The sequence below is a fragment of the Planococcus citri genome, chromosome 3, assembly GCF_950023065.1.
Source record: "Planococcus citri chromosome 3, ihPlaCitr1.1, whole genome shotgun sequence".
Taxonomy (NCBI): Eukaryota; Metazoa; Arthropoda; class Insecta; order Hemiptera; family Pseudococcidae; genus Planococcus; species Planococcus citri.
Window position 1 is genome coordinate 42,991,105 of NC_088679.1, and position 14,636 is coordinate 43,005,740.

At 32.5% G+C, this 14,636-nt stretch overlaps 1 protein-coding gene across 1 annotated transcript in view; it reads right to left on the reverse strand.

Annotated features, from left to right (window-relative positions):
* Positions 1-6,725: 6,725 nt before the first annotated feature.
* LOC135839956 (T-cell leukemia homeobox protein 3-like) overlaps positions 6,726-14,636 on the reverse strand; it is a 29,316-nt gene continuing 21,405 nt past the window's right edge. Inside the window, exon 5 of the mRNA XM_065356245.1 lies at positions 6,726-8,608. Within this exon, the coding sequence (XP_065212317.1) occupies positions 8,329-8,608 (280 nt within the window). The 3' untranslated portion in view covers positions 6,726-8,328. The remainder of the gene's footprint in view (positions 8,609-14,636) is intronic.

Here is a 14,636-nt window from a genome sequence, read left to right on the forward strand (position 1 = left end):
CAATTAGCCCGAGCGTAGCGAGGGCAAAAGCTTTTGAAAAGTATGATTTTGATATGTAAAAGAACAATGTTTTTTTATAGGAAGAGATTCATTATTTATGCTTCAGAATTTCAGATTTTGAACGATTTTTTTTTTTTACAAATTTCCGGTCTGGAAAAGAAAAGCAAAAAGGCCCAAACAAAGTAAGGGCAAAACCTCTCGAAATATATCGTGTTTTGAGAAGTAAAAAACATTTTTTTAAGTGTGAGCAGTTTATTTTTGGATTTACATGCACATTTTTTTGAGTTTGAATACCTAATAAATTATGATGTTTTTACAAGAAGTCAATTTCGTAATTTCATTCGATATTTTCAAGAGTTAGGTAGCTCTACCTTGAACAGGTGCAGAGAAATAGAAAAACTGTACTCAGCTAGAGCAAAGTCAAAAATGTGCTATCAAGTTTCAAAAAAGTCGGTAAATAAGTCTCTTTTTTAAGACTGAAAATTTTAAAATAGGTACCTAGGAATAGCTAAAATAAACAAAAAACGTAACATCTGAGAATTTAAGTAGTTAGCCAGAAGATATGAATGTGATACGAATTGATCGTAATAGTTCATGTTCATAGCTATTGACTTATTGTTACCTATTTATTCGTTACTGTACCCACAGCTATATTGTTTGTCGTAATATTATGCACCTGCAATGGAGAAATTTTAATTTTTAATCGTCAAATTTTAGCAGCGATCCTACGCCCATGGGGGGGTCTCAACCCCCACCCCCTGGCTACGCCTCTGTCAATCTATATTTATTATTACCAAAAATACAATTCCGAAATTACAAAATCCCCCCCCCCCATGCGCAATCTCTCTCTCTCTTATCAATCGAGATCGACTTGAAACCGACCTCTCTTTGGGATTTTATGTCCTTTCGAGAAATTAGATTCGGAGAAAATGCCCGAGAACCGGTTCACGATTTGAACAGGACTGTGATTTATGGAAATACTATGATCTGAAACCTTTAATATACACGTACCAAAACTTCAGTTTTCCAAATTGATTTTTCAATTTTTGATCAGTTTTTAAAAATTCAAAACTGCTTGTTTCTAACAATTATGCTGTCTTATAAAAAATATGCAGGTTATACTTAAGTAGGTACATATAATTAATTCAGTAAAAATTATCAAATGCGTCCTAAAACTATAATATCAATTCTTAAGAACCAAATTTTACCGTTTCGAACCATTCTAGAGCCTCCAACGTGATGTTCAATTCCTCCAGAGAGTATGCAAACCAATTTTTGAGTGCCTAAAAAATAGAGTCTTGGCTTGTTCTCCGCCTGTTTAAAGGGTTTATCTATAGGTACCAGGGTACCTATTTAAGCCGATTTTCAGGTGGACAATACAAGTGCGTTTTTTAACCAGAAAAAAAAAGTTGAAAAAACCCAAAAGTTTTCTGCATGTTTGTGCAGAATTTTTTAAAATTTACACGATTGGCTGCATCTTACTTGAAATCGACCTCCCTCTGGCTTTCCCTTATTTGAGCTATTCTGGAGCCACAACTCGATTTTTAGCTGCTCAAATTAATTTCCACGCTTTCCAGAGAAATTCAAAAATTCTGGAGAATTCGAAAACCGCATTGTGAGTTTCAGAATGACCGGAAACAATAAAATTCGGTTTAGAGGAGTTGATATAAGTTCCACACCTAATTTAATCAGTTTTACTAAACACAGATTAAAAAAAACAAAAAACAAAAAAAAACAAACAATAAATCACTAAAAATTCTCAATTTTGAATTTTCAAAAATTCGCCAAAATTCGAATAATTAATTTATAGTTTACTTCCGTAGGTCAAAATTTGGTTTACGTGGATGACTTGCTGCTTCTTGAAGCTCAACTTCAGACCCGTTGGAGTTGGCTGGTTGCAAAAGTTTACTTATAAATACCTACCTATGTGTACCTACCTACTTAGAATAAAAATTGATCGAATACTTTCGAAAGAAAAAAGCGGAAAAATTTCTTTTCGCCAAAAATAAACGATTTAATCGTACTTTTGAGAATAATTTTAAACGCTATAGTGGTTGTTCGAGTTAAACCACGAAAACAATCGCCTTTTAAAAGGTTATTCAGCGGCGCGAAGTATTAGTATAATGCGATTTTGTGGAGTGGTTAAATATACTATAACGGGATAAAGTTGACTGAAAAAACGTTCTATTAACGTAATTGCATCGTTGTTTTATAAAAAGTCTGAGTTTTGAATGTGTGCGGTTTTAGAGCTGAACCGAGTTTGAAGCTAAACAGACGCTTTTAAAGTTTCAAAAGTTGTTAAGCAGTTCAATAAACACTGTTTTCTCGTTTGGTTGTTTTCTAAGTTTAAATGACGCATTTAATGTTTTGAGGGTCTAAACGAACGAGGGTTTGGTATTTTCCGAACGACCGCCGATTTTTGTAATTTAATTTCCTAAGAATCGCCTCTCTTCTTCGTTTTTGTCGACTATAATCTCGCTAAACTTGTATTACGAAATTAAACTTTCGTTACATTATACAGACCGAAGACGAGTCTATCGAATTAAAACCTGCTACTTCTCGTTTCCAAATTATTGCGCTAAAATATAAGCATGACTAGGTATCATTTATGCATTCTATACTGTGGTATATTAGGCACCACTTATCCACAGTATGAGGTCTTGCACCTAGGTTCTCCTTCTTTTTTGGAAAGCGAGAACTATATTGAAAATAGAAGTGAAAAGACAAAAATATAACATAGAAAAAACATGGCAAAAATCTCGAGCCTTAAACGTGATCACAAAGCTCCCTTCCCGTCCCTCAAAAAATAAAAAAATTTAAGTAAATGGACGCAAAGTTTGCGTAGTAGGGTAAGCTAAACCCATACCTATTCGAAAGATCTCTTCGACGAGCCCTCGAGCCGTATGCAGAATGAAGATGCAAGAATATTATTAATTTATCGAAGTTATCTATATCACGTATTTCCATCTACTGCTCGCGTATAGCGACTATAAAACGCAACTCAATTATCATGAAATAATTTATAATTAAATTAAAAAACAATACAGTAAAAATTACGAGGAGGGTGGTAGGCCTACTGGTGCATGTGCGTTTCGCGCCCACGTCCAATTTCACAAGCTCGATTTTGGTAACTGGATACTCGTGGGCTCTGGGCAACAGTTATTGTGCGTTATGTCGGAGTGTGTCTGAGTAGTCCCTTAGAAGCATAGAAAACTGTTGCCCGTTAAGGCTGTTTTAAAGCTTATATAACCATTGTTAAGGGTGTCACAAACAATAATAAACCATGCAACTCGATATTATTTTTCCAGCGCATAACATTCTCATTGAGCAAATCGATTCGTTTAATCGTGTAGGTAGGTATCCGTGCATTTATTGTATTCATTTTGTATGTAGGTTGGTCAGCAATTAGGCCTACTTTGCTATAGATGAATAAAATGTATAGAAATGTGTAAGAATTCATTTACACTGAGCACACTTTTGTGTCATCTGATTTTATTTAAACTGAAATTATATCAACCTAATTACGTATTACGAGTTTTGGGGATTTCACACGAATTTACTTAATGTAGATAGGTTAATAGGTTTATACAACTCCTCTTATTTTATTTTTTTCGTATTTTCTTTTAAAGCCCACGTTACAACGCACGCAATATTCTGGCGCCTGTTGTCGTTTCTTTTTTTTTTTACAACACACGAATATTCGAATATTAGGCTCAGGTTTAGAATAATCATACGGATGTCGCGTATCGTCACGCCCCTTGTTTGGCTGCTTTGATATTGACTCCTCGAAAGTGCTTTTTACAGGGATGTAAAAACAATTAGGTGGTATTAATATTATAGAGGTATTTGCGTGATGCCAACTGCTTCCGTTCGGGAATAGATTGTCGTTTTTATTATTTTAATAAAATGATATTTTCTCCGTCTCAATTTCTTCGAACGACGCCGGAGTAATTTATGCCATTCTCCAGAGCATACCGAAAAACTGATTGAGGTATTTGCTCTAATTGATTTCTACGTAAATTGAAGATACATGTACCTATATTTTGAGTAACTCGAATAGTATATGGGTGCGTTATCAAAGTTCGATATTTACAATGATCCAGCACCCACATTTGGTCGATTTGATCGATCACTACCGCATCATACCTATCTTATCTAAATTTGTTGATTGTATAGGTACTTAGTTTAAAATCAAAATGAGAGAAAATTAAGTAGATACCACATAGGTAGGCTATTTGAATACGTGGGTTGATCTGGCAAACGAAATCGCTTGCACTGTAACTTTCCTATAGAATGAAGTTGACTTTGAGCTCCCTTAACCTAAATTTTATATGCTGAAATTCATTTTTGAGTTTTTAGTTGATTATTGAAAAGTGGGAAATTTTTGAAAAAAATATCTTGTTATTTTGAAAAATGTTCAACTTTTTCATCCTCCCCCCTCCAATCAAACAAAAGGAACCAAGTGAATAATTACCTCATTTCAATCATTCAATTCAAAAACAACTTTTGGGCTATTCTGAAACCTTCAACGAGTGTTTAATTTTCTTCCAGAATCTCAAATTGCACTGAAATGGTTAAAAATGGTTATTTCCGAGCTGGAAGAGGTAGGGTCGTTTTTGAAAATTGGATTTTTTGTACCATTCAAAGTTGTAAGCATGCTAAAATTCACATTAAACTCTTCTACAGCAATTTAAAATTCATACAAAAATTCGCAAAACCCAATTTTTAAAAATCTGCCAAAAATTAAAAAATGTATGTACTTGGTGCCTAAAAAGTTTAGTTATAGAGGAGTTTACTCATTCGAACTTTCTTCATCTTGAATAGGTACCTACACAAAGTATGTGAGTTCAAGGGATGAGTTTCAAATTAAATTCTTGGTGGTCATGTTTGAATAAGAGCTACAAGAAGGGGTCTCAAAAGTCAAAATAATTATGTACTTTATTCCTAATTGCAAGGTTTTTATATAGGTATCCACTCATGGAGATTTTTTCATTAACTATAGGTATTTGAAAATTCAAGTATGTACTTTGATATTGTTTACATTTTTTTGATTTTTGACTTTAAGGGGGGTGGGGGGTCTAAAGAAATCAAATTGAAAACTCCGGGTGAAAATTCGCACTTGATGACACCAAAAATTCAACAAACGATAAAAGTACCCATGTAAGACGGGAAAGATTGCAAAAAAAATGTTGGATAATTTTGACTAAATTTGGTGGAGATTTTCATTATTTAAGTTGAAAGTCACACACAAAATTTTTTATCCACAGAAGTATCCTAGAACGAGATATTTAAGCCCTCAAAGAAGAAGCGTTTTTGAAAAAATCGTGGATTTTTGCTCTAATAGCTCCTACCCAACTAGGTATTTGAAATTTTGCCACCATCTGTGCCAGCTATAAAAATCCAAGGCCACCTGTTCTGAGTAATTGAAAATTTATGAATCGCTTATTTTTGGAGGATTTCGTGCTTCGAAAATTACTAATTCTTCTCGAATATTAGACATTAAAAATATCATTTCTGAAGCTGGGGGAATTATTCTGGAATAGAACGGTGCAAATTTTAAGAAATCAGTATTATATGTAGGGCTATGCCCTTTCTCTTTGGGACCCATATCTCGCATCCAGGGGCACCTTCGGACCCAAAATTTTTTCTGCGCAAATTTCAACTCAAAATGAAGGTCTTCACTTGATTTTGTAAAAATTCCACTCACCAAATTTCGTATTAAATTAATAAATTTTTGATTTTTTGAATTTTTAAACTCAATTTAAGTACCTACTCATCATTTTTCTGCTCATCTGCCTAATAACTGAAATTATTTTTTTGAAGTTAATGACTCAATTTTGAGATCTTTTTAGTCCTTGCAATCCTGTTGAACCCCCTAAAAACTGTATATTTTATTAATAATGGAATACAGTTCAACTCAATGCCTAGATAAATAATAATTCGCATCAAAATTTGAAGGAAGTTGAAGAACATATTTTTTTTCAATATAAATTTTTGAGAACATTATGCATTTTAATAGCTGAAAAGTGAAACAAATTTGAAAAAATATTTTTTTTGCAGGACTCATATTTTGATACGAAGCCATTTTGAAATTGCGAGTTGAGATGCATCAATGTATGTATGTACTTGCGGGTTGACTTGACCCTCCAAGCATCGGATTTATTCGATCGACAATTTTTCGTACTCGTAATTAAAACGTTAAAATTAATTACGTTCTCGTAAACGTCGCGTTGGAGAATTGAGGATGTCACATAATGTAACTCTCATATCAAGTGACTAAAACTAGCTACCCCTATTATTATTTCGAAGCCTCCTGCTGATTATATTTCGAAGATTATACGTCTAAGTAATTTCGCAAGAAAACTGTCCGCATTTATCAAACCTTTTTTCAATTTTTTACAGCAGTAGCTCATTTCCTGTCCGTGAGAAATATAGGCTGTTGTAGATAATAATCTGTTTGATTCTCGCGTACATCTAGTTCGTTTGACATGCTAACTTTCCACATGTTTTGGTTTCAGTTGATGCTTTATCTTTTTTTAATTCCACATCGAGAGGTAGCCTATGCTCATAACCTCATGTGTGTGATTTACCTATACTTCCAGCTCCAGATGGGCGATTGTTTGTATACTTACCACCTACCTATACCATAGTTACTGGTAGGTACTTTTAAACTCATTTTTTTCCTCGCAAAATAATAAAGAGAAGAAAATCCGTAAAAATTTTTGTAATAAAGTAACAATGAACAATGTATATACCTTAGTATACTTTTACAAATATACTTACGTATAATTTAGAAAAAAAAAGAAAGAAAAATTATAATAATTAATTACAGGTACAAAGTTTTCTTTCAATTACAATTATTTCTACATAAATAAATTTTCATATAGGTACATTAAAAATACATAGAGGAAATTGAACAGTAAAACATAGTAACTCGTTAAAATAAATCGCAATAAAATGGTGAAATTATCATAAGAGAAAGCATTTTTAAAGATGACGTAATTTATAGTCCAACTAAATAAGTTAGTTAAGTATATGCACTTCGTAGAAAAATATTTTCGTAATAGACAATAACAATGTTTCATTTTCATATTGCTCATTTTGATAATTTTTACCTTAGGTATTTTCCGTCGAAAAGCTAATAATAATTTTTGAACCTATTTATATAGAAGTGTAAGCAGGAGTCCTTTTAGGAACTTTAACCGTCTCTATGAGAGGTTAAATTGAATAAAATTTTGCTAAAATTTACGACTCGAATGCAACGTACAAAATAAAAATCCGATTAGGTAGGTAGCGTATTTATTTTAACCTAGTTAAGCGAATTATAGTTTTCTTTTGAATTAAAAAAATTGAAAATTTTCTTAGCTCGTTTTATTGCATAGCCCTGAAACATTTAGAGGTATTTCAGCTCCTCTGCACTTTATCGCAATTAGGTATTTAAAATGTTTTCTAATCAAGTTTTTGAAAACTCGTAGATGAGGTTTTACTGCAACAAAGTCATCGAAATAATCTTGCAAAAACGTTTTAAAATAGGCAGATGCACAATAGGCACGCGATTTTATCCCTAAGCACTGAGTTAATAAAATATTCTTTCAATGGAATCAGGTTGCTTGTTTTACAAAGCTTACCTACTCTGTTTCTTCAATACCTACTCCCACACATATTTTTTTCAAATTTCAAATTACCTACTTAGATACACCCGTTTAATAATAAGTACCTAATTTAAAATTTAGCGTTGCAAAATGAAAATTTTTTGTGAATTTAAAGTGACAAAAAAGGTTATACATATTTGGGTTTTTGAAAAATGATTGAATAAATGAATAAATAAATTAAAGTTTCAACTATGTAAAAAATAATTTCGTATTTACATACGAATTGTACTTACGGAACAATTTACAGTCAAAAAATATTACATATCACCAAGTAGATGTTACCAAAATTACACAACGAAAACAAAAATAAAACTGATTCAATTTAGCAGACCAACTGTCGCAATTGAATGAAAATAACGAAAATAAAAAGCATCTTTTCAACGCATAATGGCACATCACTTTTTTTGAAAAGAAAAAAAAATACATCCGCTAAAACTTTTAAAAAATAAGTCACAAAATAAAACTTAGGAAAATGCGAAAAATTACTGAAAAGTTCTCTTCTTTTTATTTTTTAAATTACACGAAAAAGTTAAACATCCCTTTTCGAAAGTGTAGAAGGCTGAACGATCGAAATCTGTAATTTTTTGAACGAGTTTTTATGTCTAGAGTTTTGGAATTTTTCTGCCTCGATTCTTTCGATAAGGGGTGCATGTAGACATAGGATATTTCTTAATGATTAACAAATTGGTGAAGCAATGGGTGGTTGCGTAGAGATCGAGTAATGAGTCGGAGGCGACGAATGGTGTTCCGAAGTTGGTTGTACGGGCAGACCAACTGGAGAAGTTGATGCCCAGCTTTGGAGTCCTTGCAAAGCGTTAAACGAGGGTGTCGCCTCTCTTTCCAGCGATGCTGGAGTTGTACCATATAACCCTTTACTTATCACTTCATTGTGAAATGACATAATTAAACGACTAGCTGCTTGCCTTTCGGCTTCTCTTTCTTCTGCTGTTTGTCTTCTGAAACATTAAAGTAAGTACGAGGTTGATTTCATGATTCGACTTTGAGAATTGAGAAAATTTGAGGTTATGGTATGAGGTATTGTATTATGGATAGGTTTACAAATTTGGTACCTAACCGGCTAACCACTATTGTTTATCATGATTTTTTCTGAATCTTTGAAAAAATGTTATAGTAAAATACCTAGGTAGGTAATGATGAATAAGATGTGTGCAAAAAAATAAAAGAAACATCTAAATTGAAAAAAAAAAATTTTTTTAAAATAAAATTCGTAATACTTTTATAATATTTTAGGAAAAAACAGGGGTTAAGGAGTTGAAGTGGAAGGTGAAAGCAATTTAGCTCAAATAAAAAAGCCATGATATTTGATGGCATGACTGAGATCTTCCTCATAATTATTATGAGTTCAATTTTTATGCAGAGAAGAGTTCAGCGTTTTCAGTTTTCATTCATCTAGGCAAAATGAAAATCGCTTCCCCCGCAAATTTTCGTTTTTCTAGATGCTTTGTGAATTTACGATTTTTTCCAAAGATTTTTATATCTATCTATCTATCTATCCTTAAAAAACAATTACATGTTGACAACTGTTTGAAAAAATCTCGATTCAAATTGGAACTGAATTTTTGAAATCATGATATCAATCAATTGCTTATTGATTCAATGTAATTCAGTATCGATGCTTTTGTACTTTTGTATTTTTCTTGATCAATTTGGTGCAAAAATAAAAGTTGTATTTTTGAACTAATTTTTGAACTAGTAGCAAAAACATCTCAAAACCAAATATTTCCAGAAAAAATAGATACGTGATCGGACCACGCTGGTGGAAAATTTACTCATCATAATTTTTTTTACTTAGATACCTATTCATTTTTTTAAAAGACCTTCACAAAAGTTGATGTCTCTTTGAGGCAACAGGAAATAAACGTTGAACTTGAGAATACATCGCAAGTTGAAAACTACATGTATTGAAAGAAAGGATGATGGAGTAGTGGAGGCTTGACAGATAGCAAAGTTTACACTCCACTATTTAATTTTTTTGTAAAATGCCTTGTTTTTCCAGAAAATGGATTTTTATGGTGAAACATTATGAAAAGTCGTGAACTTGAAAAAAATCTTTTTGGGAAAAAGCAACACGCAATAGGTAGGTAGGTATATAATTTTTTTACCAGTGGGTAGGTACGTACTTTTCCTACAATTCAGAAGCAAGGACAGATAGGCTTTGACTTCAGAACCTAAATAACCATCTTGTACACAGACTTTATAAATCTTTGATCTCAATATATATTTTGTTGTAGAACGTGGAGGGGGAGTAGAGGGATAATACCCCAGCAATAAATTTTCATTAGAGCTAAAAAAAATTATTAATTCTTGATATTAACATTCAATGATAATATTTGTTGGTGTTGGTACCTTTTAGCAAGAGGAGTTCAAATTTCATGTTAACCCCGCACCGTTTACTCTTTCATTCCCAGCCCACAAACGCATCCGTGTTAAAGTGTTTTAAAATAAATAGATACTATGCAGCAAAATTAAGTTTTAAAATTAAAAAAGTAATTATACCAGCGAGATGGGACTGAAACTAGTTTAATTGATATCGTAAAATTGGAACGGCTGTTTCTCACGAAATAAAATCTAATTTAAATGGATTAAAAAAATACACCGCATGATTACCTATCTTATCAGTCTCCTTTAACTAGGGGTTTTTAAAACTCCGTAAAATTTATGAGAATTTTCAGCAAAATGTATAATAGTTGTGTTAAGTAAGTAAGCAAGTAGGTACACAGCATAGTTACGTATAGATTGTATGTATACAGCTTACAAACGAGGCAATTACGGATGTGTATTTTAAATATTCGAATCAATTTTATACCTACAAAGTAGATAGGCTATATTTACTTTGCGTAAATTACGAGAGCCAAAATATTTGAATGTTTTGTTAGCGTTTTGTATTTTGAAGTAAAAATTACTTTTGTTGTCACAAATCGAGAATTTACTCACTTGAATATTTAATACATTTAAACGGTTTAGTTATGTTACGCAGTCGATCGCGAAAAAGGTTACCCCTCTTAACCCGAAAATATGCACTCGAAAGCGTATTAAAATTTAAAAATGGTTAAATTATTCAAACGGCTTTTAAACTGTCAAGCGGTATTCGCCTTGCCTGTTCAGTTGACATTTTTAACCCTACTTTGAGCGTTCCGCGTGGAACATAGTTAAAAATTGTATTTTCTTTAAGCTTTAGGTAAACGCAATCTTTTATAAAATGTTGCAGACTTTTTTGCTAAACTTTTTGGCAAGCTAAAAGTGTTCGTAGCGAATTTATAAGATAATGGATTTCAACTTTCACTTTTATAACTTCAACAATATTGCCAGCAACGCGTCAAATTCAATTTGACATTTTTTTTTTGCTTTGAAATCGACGAAAAATGAGCGATCGTTTGGTGATTTTTCTTTCATATACCGGAGACAATTTATACCTATATGGTGGTACCAGTAATCGGTGATTATCTTTGTATGTAACGCCACATGGCGCCTCTCAGATCTCAGATCGCGGCGTTACCTGTTTTGGCGGAAATACTCGAGAGCCGAGAGCCGAGAGGTCCGAGTTGGAGGGTAGTTTTAAATATTCATATACCTACTTACGCGGTGCTAACATCGTCACCGCGTATAAGTCCATTTCGATTTGGTTGGCGGCGATAAAGTGATTATATCGAGCTAACGTTTATTATATTGTTAGGTAGTCAAACAACTGTGTCTGCTAATGAGAATTGTTGGATTAGTAGTACACAAAAATTTAGAAATTAATGCCACAATTCGAGCACCTCTTGATCGATCATTTGTAAATAAAATTAAAACTAAAAAGGCTTCGAAAAAAAAAGCTGACACTAATAACAGATTCACGTAACTTCATTGATAAGCAAACACAAGGTAAGATTATAATGGAAATAATATGGTAAATATAGGTAAAACACTGGTCGTTTTTTAATAGTAGCATCGAGTTTATGGCTGTTTAATTATTGTAAGGTAGGCGCCACATTGGAGGACACGAAAGATGCATTAAGATCGGACAAACACGTGTAATTAAAATGATAGCAAACCACTTAATAGAAGACAAAAATAAAAGAAAAGGCGACAGGAATTTTAAAAGCTTTTAAATGGAATAACGTTCTTGTTTTTAAGCGACTCTTACTCCGATGATGATATAGGTTTTATTATTATTAACGATTATTATTGGCCTATTATCATTACCCATTGATACAATTGTATAGGTACGTCTTTCGATGGGTATTTTTTTGCTTGGCGTAATTCGCTTTTTTACCTTTTATTTTCAATTGTTTTGTTTTTTGTTATCTTTAGCGCTGGTGTAGGTAAATAGGTATTTAAACAAATATTTACTTTTGGTAGGTACCTACTCAAATCGAAGCGAGGATGAATATTGGATGTCTCACTTTAAACTATACTTACTCATATTTTATCCATCCAACCAGAGACAATTTCAGCTAATTTTTTTTGGAGGGGGGAGTGTTGATGATAAAAATGCCGATTAAAATTTGAAATAAAGGTGAAAAACTTCCTTATTTTACAAATATCAAACTTTTTTTGAGTTCGCTCGAGCGCGAGCGCAGCATTTTTAGAAAATCTTCAGTGGGTAGGTACATTACATATTCGAAAATAAGCGCACAAACGTACCCTATACAAAATATTTTTAATTTGAAAACTAAAGGCAATAGAATCCAGATGACATTTAAAAAGTTGTAAAATGTGAATTAGGTGTGTACTCGTAGAATAAAGACAAAATTCAACTTATACATGAGCAAAATTATCTACTCTTACAAAATTTTACTGAATTGGATGAAATTTTGCCAAAAAAAACACAGACTGGAAAACAAATGGAAGGATGTGGTACCACACTTCTTTTTATAATGAATCAGAGAATAAGTAGGTATGAAAATTGCGAGTATTTTTTTCACAATTTTGTGAGTCACTGGAGTATTTTTGTGTATGTAATCATTTAAAAAAAAAACAAAAACAAAAACAAAACAAAACGCAATTTCATGCAGTGAGTATTCTTTAAATTGGGAGATTACCTGCGATTACTCCTTAGTAATGTCATTGTTTTAGTCACTCTGAAAATTTTTATTTGCGGAGATCAAAGTGAAAATGGAAAGGAAAATAATTTCATTTACAGAGATTTCAGGTCTGCTCAAAGAAGTATTTTCTGGGGGGAAGGGGAGGAAAGGTGGTCAATCGTAGATTCAATCACATATTTTGGTATTGAGAACGAAAGATTTAAAATTATAGAAAATTTTTATTTATTACCTATTGAAAAAATTATAGAATCAAAATCAGAGGAAAACCACTGAAATTTAGCAAAAATTGTGTACACTATAAAATAGGAATCAAAAGTATAAAGAAACACACAGCGCTTGTGAAAAAAAAATAGGAACTTCGCACAAATTAATTTTTGGGGATTGTTTCTCAAATTTTTGACTACCAATTCTAAAAGTCAATAGGTAATTAAATTATGCTCAGCAGAAACCTTTGAGTAGCAAGATGGTGTAAGTAAAAAGGAAGAATTTTTCAGATAAACCTTTCTACTCATGAGCCTAATTTATTGACTTTTGATTAAAAACTTGAAAAACAGAGCCAAAAAAGTTGTTTTTTTTTGGAAGTTTCAAATTTGTCGACAAGCTTTGCAGGTACCTACCCAACTATACCTATAACCCTATTTTTGACCTGTCAAACCGATTGACAATGGCTTCAGACCCATTTTGTGCAGTTCTGGAGCCTCCAGCAGATTTTTAAAACTTGAAATTTTCACAAAATTTTATTAAAATTCGAAAATTATGCTGCACTTCAACTTGAACACGCTATTTTAAGTTGGCTGCTGGTGAGTTTATAGGTCATTTTTGGAACTTGAAATCTTCACAAAATTTCATAAAATGTAGTCGGAAAGCCGACTTACAGTGGAGGGGCGGAGGGGGGGGGTCGAAAATGTAGTGCATCCGTATCAAATTTCAGTTTGTTGATTCGATTGGATAGAATTTTATTTTTTAGGTTTGATTTTTTTAAATTGGCCAAAATTTAAGAACTGGTTTTAGGACTTGAAATTCTGGTTGATTAGCTATTTTTGCATGCTCTTTTGATATAATTAGGTAGGTAGTTTTTTTCGAATCTAAAATTTTTGCCAGTTTGGATATCTTCCATGCCAGGTGATTAGGTACTTACAGTACTTTTCTAATTAAAAAAACTCGTTTTCTTTACTTTGTTTCTCAGTAGTCAGTTCAGTTCTTGATTTTTTTCTTAGGTACTGTGAGCCCAATTTAATGTAACATTTTGGTTAGCGTTTTTTCACCTACTTCGATTTGCTTGCGCACATAAATTTTTAGAAAAGTCAATTCTAGCTTATGTCATTGTATTCCATATTTTTGTTTCGCCATTTTTTGGAACTTTTTTTGTTGAAAGGAAAAAACCATGTAGATAGGTAGTTAATTGGTAATGTATGTAATCCATTTAATAAAAGTAGGAAGGTACCATAACTACCGAAAGAAACTGAATGAAAACCCATCTCTTTTTTCGAAAAAACTCGGAAGATTGATGCACAAATTAAAGGTAAAATTTTGTCATCGTGCAACTGTTAATGAAAGGGATGAAGGGCAACTTTGACAAACATTAAGAGAACCCTCCTAAAACCGTATTTCAGTACATATTCACTTTGGTATCAGTCTTTGCAGCCGCAATGTAGTAAGGTAGGTATCTATAAACTTTTTAAAAAGGCAATGAAAATAAATTAATAGGGAGGGTGCACAAAATTACCACAGTGGATATAAAGCTCTCAATGGTGGGAAGCCACAAAACCCACTAAAATTGCCATAATATAACGTTGTGAGCGCGAATGTATCAAGTAATACCCATGTATGTATCAAAGTAATTAAAGTATCATAGGAGAGAGGCATGTGTATAAAGTGTTCAGAATGGCGCCGCCGCGTGATATTCGCGTTATGTTTCATGGATATATCTACACTA